This window comes from Physcomitrium patens, chromosome 20 (genome assembly GCF_059467195.1).
Source record: "Physcomitrium patens ecotype Gransden chromosome 20, ASM5946719v1, whole genome shotgun sequence".
In the NCBI taxonomy this organism is placed as follows: Eukaryota; Viridiplantae; Streptophyta; class Bryopsida; order Funariales; family Funariaceae; genus Physcomitrium; species Physcomitrium patens.
The window spans coordinates 6034064-6046320 of record NC_143429.1 but is presented as its reverse complement, the minus strand read 5'-3'; the positions used below and the strand labels follow the sequence as shown (position 1 = coordinate 6046320).

General features: G+C 38.1%; 2 protein-coding genes across 21 annotated transcripts; one reads left to right on the top strand and one right to left on the bottom strand.

The window, feature by feature from the left end:
• Window positions 1-4210: 4210 nt before the first annotated feature.
• Window positions 4211-6849, top strand: LOC112273337 (uncharacterized). The gene is made up of 6 exons (XM_024501990.3): window positions 4211-4821; window positions 5024-5060; window positions 5158-5482; window positions 5934-6035; window positions 6195-6350; window positions 6486-6849. Exons 1-6 carry the CDS (start codon window positions 4674-4676, stop codon window positions 6642-6644), a joined length of 927 nt encoding a protein of 308 aa, XP_024357758.1. The 5' UTR covers window positions 4211-4673; the 3' UTR covers window positions 6645-6849.
• On the bottom strand, window positions 6055-11101 carry LOC112273335 (beta-amylase 2, chloroplastic). Of its 20 annotated transcripts, none has more exons than XM_090245462.1 (11): window positions 10498-10910; window positions 10163-10307; window positions 9780-9927; window positions 9471-9674; window positions 9081-9275; window positions 8684-8848; window positions 8194-8448; window positions 7711-7929; window positions 7189-7530; window positions 6934-6990; window positions 6055-6606 (listed from the first exon to the last, which is right to left on the bottom strand). In XM_090245462.1, exons 3-9 carry the CDS (start codon window positions 9855-9857, stop codon window positions 7300-7302), a joined length of 1347 nt encoding a protein of 448 aa, XP_090101588.1. In that variant the 5' UTR covers window positions 9858-9927; window positions 10163-10307; window positions 10498-10910; the 3' UTR covers window positions 6055-6606; window positions 6934-6990; window positions 7189-7299. The 20 variants fall into 20 exon arrangements, with proteins under 20 accessions (XP_090101588.1, XP_090101590.1, XP_090101595.1 ...); XM_090245464.1 differs by having other exon boundaries at window positions 6934-6987; XM_090245469.1 differs by having other exon boundaries at window positions 7193-7530.
• Window positions 11102-12257: the final 1156 nt, after the last annotated feature.

Below are 12257 nucleotides of genomic sequence, written 5' to 3'. Positions count from 1 at the left end.
TCTTTTGTAATTTCTTTTAAATTTATTTTGATTGATTAAAGTTTGATTAGGCTTATTAAAGATTACTTAAATTTTAGCAAAAGTGTATTAAACTTGATAGGATTGTTGTTGCATTTCTACTTACCTTCCACAACTAAGTGTCCCATGCATTTTTAAACAAGAATACATGTAATACAATACTATCAAGGAGAATTGTCTGACCAACATAGGAGGGAATATAGGAAGAAGGGTAGGGTGGAACTGTTTAATCCAACCAAGCTCCAAATACATTCAAAGAAGGTTGAGAAGACTAAATTTTTCCAAAAGACAAAATGTGATAATTTTGGAAGAGCTAACTTTTGAAAGAAGTGGCCAATGGTATAATTTGGATCTATTATTAGAAAAAAGAATGGTATATACAAATAAGTAAAGCTCATAAATGACAAGATCAAATTAAGAATAAAAAAAATATTGATATTATGTTCATCTTTTTATGAAGTCAAAAGATTCTAAAATATTATAGATTTATTAATTAAAGAACTTGATGGAGCAAAAACTAGAGCTAGCAATTATTAAATTTAAAAATCTAAAATTTTGAATAAAAATTATAAAAAAAATCTAAGAATTAAGTATCAAAATATAATAAAAATATTACTATAAGAACATAGAAAGATAGAAAAGAAAAATAGATTATTGATGAATTAGGAATAGATTTCAAATTGGAGAGACCTAGCTCTTTCAATAATATAGGTAGGCACCAAATGTTGGATTTTTCAACTTAGCTAAAGAAAATAAATTAAAAATTTCAACAATAAAAAATTTAATAATCCTAATAAAACTCTAAATGAATCTTAATTAAACCTTAGCAATCATAATCAATTTTTAATCAATTATTAAGTAATTTTAAATAAATTATAAAAAATAGTTATAAAAAATTTATAATTAAATTATAAATAAACCTTCAAAAAATAATTGAAATAAAAATATAAAAGAAATAATAAAAATATATATATATATACTAAAAATAAAAGTCTTAAATAAATACTAAAAAATCTAGAGTAAATTCAAATTAAATCCTAATCTAAATAAACCTTTAAAAATCCTAATGAAATTCTATAGAAATTCTAATTAAATTCTAGAATTAATCCTAAATAAATTCTAAATAAATCTTAATAAAATTTTAAACAAATCCTAACTAAATCCTAACTAAGCAAAGAGTTGATAGGGATGTTCCAACATTTTTGGAGAAAAAAGAGACTTGGTTTGTAATAAGTGCCTTGCATGAAAAAGAAGATAGCAACTACTATATTGCAAATGTAAGTTTACAAAAGATCCATTCAACTTGTTATTAGTACATTATTCTTTATCAAAATATATACAAATGTGTGAAAACTTGTGATCTTTGCCAATGGTAGGAGCAACTACTAAAGTCTATGCAACATTCATTGATATCAATCTCTTTACTAGCTCTATTTGACAAATGAAAGGTAGATTTTATAGGAATTATCACATCAATAATTAAAAGAAGAAAGAAGAGATATATTAACTTAGCCACGGATTATGTGACAAAGTCGGTAGAAGCCAAAGTAACATTGAGAAATGATGGTGTCACCATTGCTAGATTTCTCTATGAGCAAATTATTACAAGGTTTAATCCCCTGCTGAAATTAATGGGCAATAAAAGGGCATATTTACTGAATAAGATAATTAAAGAGCTCACAAAAATATACCTAGTGAAGCATAGAAAAACTATGTTTTATCATTCAAGAGCAAATGGTTTGACCAGACATTTCAATCAAGTGATAGAGAAGATTCTCAATATTACTTCAATTGTCTATAAAACTAATTGAGATATCAAGCTTTTTGCTACCAATTATGCTAATGACTTAGCATATAAGACAATAATGGGGCACAACCATTTTTTCTTAGTATTTGGCTAGCAATTGGTGGTACTAGTAGAGTTCAAATTACAAGCATCCATAATTACTCAATTTGAGAGTTTAGAAGAATAAAAAGATATATTGAAAAGAGTCCATTAAATCACCTTATTGAATTAAGCATGTAAAAGAGCCCTCTATAAGATTGTAGTTATAAATAAAATATTAAAAGAGCTAATATGACAAGAAGTTATTAAAACAAGTCATTATTAAATGATGTTTGGTATTATTCTATGATAGTTGTTACTTGGAGTTTCCAAAGAAGCTCTATACACATTGCCTTAAGACGTATTGTCTTCTTTGGGAATGCACCAAGCACCTAGCTGTGGAAGGTGAAGTTGTATTTTATAAATATTCAAAAAACACTAATAGATTTTATCCATATAAGAAGGATGTATTTCGAATTTTAATTCAAAAGTGCTTAAAGCCAATACAAAGAGCTCAAAAACACTCTTCTTAGAAACCTCAACCATACATAAACTCCAATTATCTTGTTACTTTCATAATTTGGCAATTTTAATTTCTCTTTATAAGCCGTAATTCTAGTCAATGAATTTTGGTGAATTATAACTTTTAATCTAATCATCTACTCGATACAAAATTTTGCACACAAATGCTACTATAAGTCGTATATATGCTCACAAAAATTCAACCCAATCCAACTTATAGATTTTGAAAAAAAGCCCAAAAATCACACTAATGTTACTTGGCAGCTAATTTGAAAGTTGATGCAAATGTTCTAGTAGCAATTTCTCCTTCTCCAATTCTTAACTTCAACTCAAAATCAATATTTAGCTTGATCTTAAAGTCTTCTACCACTACGCCAAATTTCACCTTGATCCAACTTATGGATCTTCAGATATCATAGAAATCCTATTTAACCCCAAACTGCCAACTTCTAATACCTTCTTATATCAAAATCCAAATATCTCCCAATTGCATTGTTAGATGCACATAAAAATTTACACATACTTAACACATCCAATCAACCAAGTATTATCAAATTTTGAACCATAGACGTGACATCAATTGCACAAACTAATCGAGACTGCTAGTCCTAATTATATTGCATAAATTCCAAATCACTGATTCAAACTTTGATTTTGAACAACAATTGCAAAGTCATTCCAAGCCCTCTGAAAACAAGTCTTATACCTCTAGAATCTACTTGAATCTAGCTCCCAAATCTTAATTGCCGAACTTTGAGTGTCTCCTTATTTTACCCTAGGAGATCATTTTAGTGGCTAGAGGTCTGATTTCGACCATGTCTTACAAATGGTCGACCTCCGGGTATCAATCTAAACTATCCTAGGGATTTTTTAGCCCAACCCTATCCTCAACTTAACCCTATCCTCAACCATGCTAATTATTTACCTCTTTTAACTTAGTTTTATCAATTTATGGCCTTTCTAAGGCAATAAAAGAGTTTCTATAGCCTAGAAGGTAAAATTACTAACCAACTTTTAATCTACTAGCTATTAAGATAAGAAAATAAACTAAGAAGCATTTATAAAAGCCATGTTTAAATATCTTTAATTGTTATTGAATCAAGGTGATTAGATATTAATTAGAAAAAAAATTTTGATTATATTTTCACCAAATAGTTGTGTCACAATACGATAATGTTAGATGGGATCTTATAAGATTCAAGCTTTGTTAAATAATGGCTCAACTCAACTCCAAATACTAGATGGAGTTTTGCTGCCAACCTAGATTAAATGTAAGCGCTTGAAGAAATGTTATCACAAAAAAGATGATGACAAGATGGTTCTTTGCAAGGATGCTTCACAATTCAGTTGTGATGTATGTCATACATCTCTAAGGCCAATTGTGGCATAGTTGAACTATGTCCATACAAATTTTTCAATTTTTGCTTTTATATATGTCCATCTAGGCACCTACTACCAAAAATATATGGAATGTAGTAATTCAACCTATCTTTATTATAGTCAATATCTTCAAATATCAACCTCCATACAAATGTTCTCACATAATATACTCTCTTGTATATCCAATACATTTCTTACCAAGAATTTGGCATCCATAGAATGGACGACGGACCAATGAGGGATTTCAAAAATGCAAGGGAACATATCCAAGATGGGGATCCTCGCCTGATAGTTACATGCCACGTGGACCGCATTCTCTCCGCCAATCCAATACCTACGTGCCACGTGGAACGTGTCCGCCTGCTCGCAATGCACCCAAGTCATACCGCGCAGCCCCGCAACTTAATCTTCGCCACGACTACGCAAAATCTCGCAACTCACACGAATTGGTGCAAATTTCTCTACGAATAGCATCCGTCGAAATGGGGATGGGAAATTGGATCCCTCCTCACCGCAGAGCTGCGGGGAATTCGTCGGCACAGATCACTCGCTCGCCGGAGCTTTCTGCGACGGGTTTTGCAAACGCAGGAGACAGCGTCAATGGTGGAGCGGAAGTGGATGGAATGGGTTGCGAGATGTTGGTTGCGAATCCAGTTCGTGCGGTGAATCCTGAATCCACACCATCCCTCGCTTGATATTTTGTGTTGTTCTGCTTGCGGGAAGGCTGAGCTTGCAATTCCACGTCTCGTGTCCCCACGGTTTGGAGCTCCCTGGTCGCGCACTAGCGCTGTGATTGTGTCCCGACTTCCGAGCTGCGAGAGTTTTCCCAGAGTATGAATGATTGCTCGTGGGTTGGACAATTGAGGGAGTGAGTTTGGGGTTGATTGAGGAAGTGATCGAGGATTGAATTCGATTGGATTGGATTGGAATGGCCGCGTGCTGTGTGTCTGTGGCGGTGATGGCCAATTTGAGTAGCAGTGTAGTCGCCGTTCCTCCCGATAAGCAGAGCGTGGCTGTGCGCAAGGACTCCTCCACTGCCCCCGCCGTTCAAAGCAAACTCGTACTCATGCGCCATGGTAGTGAATTTTATATGGATTTTTAATTTTGATTTTTTGAATTTGTGGATTTTGTTTTGTGGGTTTTTATTTTTACTTATTTTTTATTTGATAATCTTTGTATCTTCTTTTTTGTGTAGGAAAAATGCGTATTCGGTGCGTTAGTCTGAAGTTCAGGGTGCCTTATTATTAATAGGTTTTTTGGGAATTGTTTGTGGGGCAGGCGAAAGCATGTGGAATGACTTGAAGCTGTTCACAGGGTACGCAGCCTGTATCTTGAAACTGTAGATTGAGCTCGAATTCGAGGATCGGGACGCAGAACAGTTTGATGATTTCGAGTTTGTGATTTGGTTTCAGGGATGTGGACATTCCGTTGACGGAGAAGGGTGTGGAGGAGGCGCTGGCGGGCGGGAGAGCCGTAAGTGAGATTGACTTCGACATCATTTTCACAAGCCGACTCGTTCGCGCTAAGCAAACCGCTCTCATTGCAATGACGCAGAGCAAGTTCAAGCGAGTGCCAGTATTAGTGAGGGGGGGGTTTTATGGTAAGGGGAAGACGGGCGACGCGAATCGAATTCGGTTACGCGACGCTGCGGCGAAGGCGCTCGAAACGGCGGCCTGCCGAATGGTGCCCGTCTACGCGGACCCTGCGCTTAATGAGCGCTGCTATGGCGATCTCCAGGTACTCCTGAAGCTCTTCTTGTGATATTCTTTGCTGATTTTGCGATGAATCAGCAATCTATGCAGTATATTCTGTACGTAATTGGTATCAGGGGTGGCTGAACTGCTCGATTGTGAGCGAGAAAAGTATTTGTACAAATTGCACTATTCTGTAGCGAAGTGGCTCTCCGCTCCTCCCTTACGCCCTCCCTTCACGTCAGCACAAACTTAGAAGACAAAGAATTACGATGTAGGGGTATGGAACAGTGTGTCTCTCTGTCTCTCAAAGTAACTTGGAGTAATCACAACTCCGAAGCTTGCCACTTCGAGCTGTATTCATGTGGAGGACAACATAAGCACTGTGCCAATACTAACAGCATGCTCTGATAGTTCAGTTGGTTTGTTCTGCTTCGTTTTATTCTGTGTAAAAACCATAAGTTATTTCATGTTGTTTGTCTTGTGCTACACTGCAGGGATTGAACAAAGCGGCTGCTATTGCAGAGTTCGGTGAGGAAACGGTGACGAGGTGGCGACGGAGCTACGATACGCGGCCTCCAAATGGAGAGAGCCTACAAGTAAGACACATTTAGATGCAGTAGTGCAGCTTCTTTGCCGTTAGAATTTAATCGGAACTGTCTTTGCGAGTCTTTATTTCATGAAGAAATTGTTTTTCTTTTTCGGGATAGTTTGAGCTCGAGGGAGTGATACGGAGATTGCCGTATTCGTGGCTGCAGGACACTTATGTAAGGTCTGTGGGATTCTTCAACTCGACCATTGAGCCACGCTTAAAAGAAGGCCACAACGTTTTCCTCGTGGCGCACGGAAATGTCTTGCGGTGCCTCATCTCCCATCTCGGTGGCTACTCTGACCTGGAAATGCTCCGACTACAGGTAATTTCCCCGTGAGATGTCTAATGACGTAAAATTTTGATGACTGATTCAGTCAGCGCAATTGCTTTGTTCCTTTGAACAGCATCCTTCGTTTGTATAGATGCTTTCTCAATGTCATCTCTGCTTGGATTGCAGATCTTGACAGCCTTGCCTTACGCTTACTTATATAACGGCAATGAATTTGCGGAATGCTGCATACTTCCCCCGAGAGATGACTGCAATATTCCTCTGATTAACATGCCTTTGGGTGTTTCATCTGTTTTGAAGAAAGCAGAATTAGATTCATTAATATAAGTGTTCACGAATTTAAGGTGAATACTCATATTGTTTAGCCGATTATTACTATCAATTAACCATTAGTCTGTGAATAATATATTTGACAAATGCAATTGGAATGAAGACAATAGAATATTTATAAAATAATACATCAGTTTGTGAAAAAAACTGGGTGTCAAATGTGACAGTTAAATTGAAGATGACGACAAGTTCACTTTTCCTACATTATTTATGAGCTTTTACATGGTAACAAATGTTACTGTTATGACTAAATATGGAATAGCTCTATGCTAATGAAAAATGTTACCAGATTGTGCAACTACTGTACATCCCTCTTTCATCTTTCTCCCCTTCACTGGTCCTGCTGATTAAAAGCACATGTTAACCAGAATGTTAGCAATGACATTCGTTTCACATGTGTGATGCATGTCAAAATATCTAAAGAATTAGCACTTCTCTTGAATAAAACCGAAATATAGATGAGGTGTCTAATATTATTGCACATTCCAATTATAATATTTGCTACAGTGCATTTCGTTAAGGCTGCTTGGAATTGTTGTACCTGCAATCATACTTGGTTCACAAATCTCGGGAATGAAGCAGTGTACCCAACTTTCTCGCTGATTCTCGTTCTGAATGACATAACAGCGCTTTTCAACTTGCAGGACAACGTTCAGCATTGCGCACCATGCAGTTTGTGGACAAACTGGGTAAATTCCTCAAGATTTTGCTCCTCCATCAGCTCAGGTGTCAATCTTAAGTAGGTGAACGCTGAAAGATGATGGTTCGTATAGTCTTTAGGCTTTGCTTGTACAAGGATCTGATCATAGCCAGACTTTTCGTAGAATGATAGCGCATTCTCGGCAGCCACCTCCACACCCTGCTCCCATGCAGCTCGCAAAACCTAATAGGAAAAAGATTGAGACACAAAATGAATTAAGAAATGAAAGGTAAAAGATGAGTCGATTTATGTTGAATCATTTTCTTGTGCTCTTCGAGTGTACGAGGGCATTCACAAAGTACTAATTGATCTTTGGCTCGGAAAAACATAATTAGAATGGTGAATTGGTGAAAGTATTATAACCTGCGATACGAGACCTTCAGGATCAGCCAAAGCACCAGGGAACTTTACAGTTTCATCGGCGGTGCGCAGCTCAACACAAGTAAAGTTCAAGGTGGCATCATGCGTTGCAAGCATCTTGGCTATGGGGGTGTATCCACATTTTGAAGCTTGATTGTAATATCCAGCGGCTAGTTCAGCGGCATGGCTTGCGCTTTTGTACCACCAATGAATCCCAGAAACCTTTCAAGGGCAGAAGAATAGAAATTGAAATAAAAATTCGTGAAAAATAATCATCGCAGGAAACGGGGAAGGTAAACTGCTTTAGCAGTATATCTCATTGTGGTGAAAAACCTTTCAATTAAGTTAAGTATCAAGGCTAGGTCACGTACCGACTAAATCCTTCAGGAATTACACTAATGAAAGACTTAACTATCCTCGGATTATTATCCAAATGTGCTGGAATTGATGAAAATCATTTCGAGCTGAGTTAGTAGAGAAAGTCACCTTAACAGCAAGTTTTGTGTTGCCCAGCGCATGCCTCGCTACCGTCAGAAGATTGTCGCCATGCTCAATGAGAGCTCTGGAGTACCAATCAAGAAAAAACTCTCCATAGGGGGACTTGCGACCTTCCTCAAAGAAAGCAGAGTTGTGCGGAGTACAGTTGTAATCGCCTGCGTCTGCTGGCCCCACGCCCCATTCTGGGTGTTCTTTCTCATTCGCAGCGTTCTTTAAATTCTTCAGTAGGTATTTGTCCCAGCACTGACAGCGAAAAGGGCCGTTAGAATACTAAGGTCGCAGGTTTCTGTAAATCCATAAACCGAAAAAAACGAAAATTAAACAAGATCTCCTTTGACCGTTTTACCGCATCTGTAAAATGTGCACAATGTTGCTAAACTTACATTCATGGTTGAAAACTTTTTAAGTTACACAAACTGAGTAATAGACATTTAAATAAAAATAAAAATAAAATAAAATAAGCTGTTATTTGCTGAACCTGAAATTCACCCGTTCCTGGATATTTCCAGCCTTGAGTTTCTGGGTAGGACGGATACCGAAGCTCCCCGCAAGGACCCATTCCAACTTCAATTTCGGTGATGGTGCCATCTTCCAGGAACTCTTGCATATCCTTCCTAAAGCTTTCCATAAAATCGTAATACACCTAATTAAGGCACAAAGAAAATATGATAGCTCAGACGTTTATCTTAAAATAATAGATAAAAAAAATAAATGGAAACTCTGAAGAAATCAGGAGCTGAATCTAACACACAAGGTTTGGAATGCATTTCTTTTAAGACTGAAACAAACTAGGTGACCGCCGGAATCTAGAATACACTGGCGACTGTAGGGAAAGTTGGAATTGAGGGGGAGATCTGAGTAAGAGAGGCCACAACCTCAAGGGCAGTCCGGCTGTCCAATACAGCCTCATCGTCTATACCGAATGTCAAAGATTCAGGGTTCCGAACTCCTGCTCTATTAGTGAAGAATATGTCTGGGTTCTCTTTGCCAACTCTTAACACCCAAGCTGGAAGTGGGATGAAGACGTCGTCTCCAACATTACCCCCACATTGATGAAAGGACATTATAGCCTGAGTCCAAAACAACTCTACTGGGTGATTATCCATAAAAGGCTCAAGATCATTCATAAACGACATTAAGATCGACCACTTTGACAAAATAACGAGCAATTCAGATCCAGCTGTGCGCCAATTCGAGCAAGAAAATATGACAAAATCCTTAATAATCTGCAAGAAGGTTGGCTTCAGGAATGGATTACATGCTACCTGTAATTTAAGCTTGCAGTCTCGGACCATACTGAACAAATCGTAGTATGCGGACCAATCATAAACTTGAGGAGTCACCCCCTCGACGATACCCCACCAACAATCTATCATCACGCCGTCTACACTTGCGCGCTTCAACTTGTCGAGATCCTCCTTGAGTTTCTCAGGATCAGCCACCTTGTTCTCATTGCTGATAGTACTCAGCTACACAGCCAATGCACAACATACAGTGATCATCATCAATAAGAGAAATCATGAAAGATCAGTTGTATTTGAAGACAAGCGCAAGCACGGTAGCGGGGCTCCTACCGGCAGCATAACATAAGTGGGAATGTATGGTGTTACAGGGCTTGGGCACTCCGCGTGCTCGGCTTCCCCGATCGACATCTTAACCCACACCAACCTACCCGTAGGCTTTCTACCACGTGATGATTTAAATCACAATGATAGCAAGTCCCTGCAAAATTTGTTCCAAACTATGTGAGAAATAACATAGACAGAACACTTTCCAATCGAGACACAGGTTTGATCACACTGGATAACCACAACATTGTTGCTGCGTCCTCCACAGACGCACTGAAATTACTTGACAAGGCCCATCACATTGTGCCACGAAATACACTCCCAAATCACGCGTTAAAGGAAGCGTCTCAACTTGCGAGAAAGCCTAGAATGCCCGACCAGACACAAACCTTTTGATGCATACGTAGGCGTGCAGGAACAATGCACGTTCTGGAGCAGATTTCAATTGCATTCAGATCAACCTCCAAATGCCTCCCCACAATGCCAAATCTCCGAGCACTCACAACTCAAACTCCTCGCGAGCGACACTGTTTTCTACAACCAACCATCCCACACACTGTCAGTCCATCACAGACACACAAAGATAAAAACACCAAGCAAGATCTTCTAACTTCATCCAAAGTAATGAAAACCCACGCGCAAGCCAGCAACAATCATTCAGGCAGGGCTATTGGCAACAACGCAAACTGATTCACAGCGCTACAAAACGACAAACTCTCCCCACCTAAACTCACGTCACGAGTCTCAACCACGTACGATCCGCGGTATACACAACCCAAAAGACGCCAACGCATGGCTTGATCCCGTAGACTTTCCCTGCTACTCACTCAGCTTCATAACCAGCGCTAAAAACCTGAAGAAACTCGACAATAAACTCTCCACTAATGCATGCATATGACTTTCGAAATGCCGCAAATCACAAACCCGCCGCTTGAGCCGCCTCGTTTCGTCCAAACATCACCACCCACCTCATCACTTCGGGCTATTGCAGCAATCGTTCTCAAAGTGGGTTGTTGCAGATTGCGCAATGATTGATGGCGATCGGTGAGACGAAACAGAAAGCAAAACAAAACAAAAACAAAAAAGCGCAACACGAGAGTTGCGTTCACAAATCCGCGTCTCCAACCTTGCGAGCACGAATGTCTCATTGCTTCACAGATCGCGACGCAAATTTCTATATAAAGCTGTGGGTACAAACCGTGCCGGACTCAATTTGGTCCACGCAGTCGCCGAAATTGGCATGAAGCCCGCGCGCTTCCTTCGCCATCGCTTTGCAACTCCACCTGGAAAAATAAATATGTAAATATTATTATTATTACGAAGGCTTCCCGGGGGTAGAAGAAGCATAAAAACCCAAACTAATTGGACTGGGGACGCTAATAATAGTCTGTTGTGTCAATAATAGTAAAGGAAATGCATTTTGTATGTGGGTAGCGTTGTTTTATAGCTGATGATGGTGTTGAGATGTTGCTAATGTTGGAATGAGTGGGGAATGAGAGAGAATGTGGTGTGGTCATGGAGTCTAATGGAATTTAGGGGGCTCTGGACAAGAGTAATCTAATGACAACTCATAACGTGGGTTTTGCTATGGAATCGTGTGGTCTTTTCAACCGCTCGTGTTGTAGCTTTGCATGTTGCTCCGTAGGAGTCAAATATTCCCTTCACTTTGAGAGTTAGTCTATTTTAAAATATTCACTTTTTAAATACACATTGTCGTCATGAGTATGATTTATCAATTCACTACCTTTTTAACATCTTTAATAAGACCGGTTTCTACATCCATCAACCAACCTTGTTTCCCAAAAGTTACACATGTCCTTTGGTGGATTTTTTATTACTATTTTTAATGTTTCAATAAACACAAGAATTAAAGTGAATCCCATTATTTTTAATTTAATATATTAAAAATGGCTTCATGAGTGGGCGTTAAGAATGAGCAGCCATGAGGGCCATCAATTATGACTCAGTGTGGGGCACACACGCCCTCTTTCAAAAATGCCCCTCTTTTTACTTCTTACCAAATTATTTATTTTCTATTTTTCAAAAACAATCTTTACTATTTATCCACTCAACTGCATCATACGAATAATAAAAATTACATCATTTGGATTCCTGGCAGGCTCGTGTGCATAAGTTAACTGTAATGATATGCGATTTGTGTGTATTTATCAGACATCTGCCACGTTTTTTGTGTGTTGCAAAAGTTTTATCAACAGGTTTGTAGTCAAACCCCATAAATGTTAATTATAAACAAAATTATGTCAAGAGTTTTTTTTTTCTCATTCATCTTCTTCTATTTTCTTCTTCTTCTGTAAGAGATCAAAATTTTGTAGCGTGTGTATTTGTATGTATGTATGTATACATAACTTTTCTATTGCTTTTAGTTTTCATTTACACAATGTTTTCTTCCCCATTTGAAATAAAATAGTTGCATTTATATTGTGCAAGCTTGAAATAATTTCCAAAATATATCTATTTCCATAT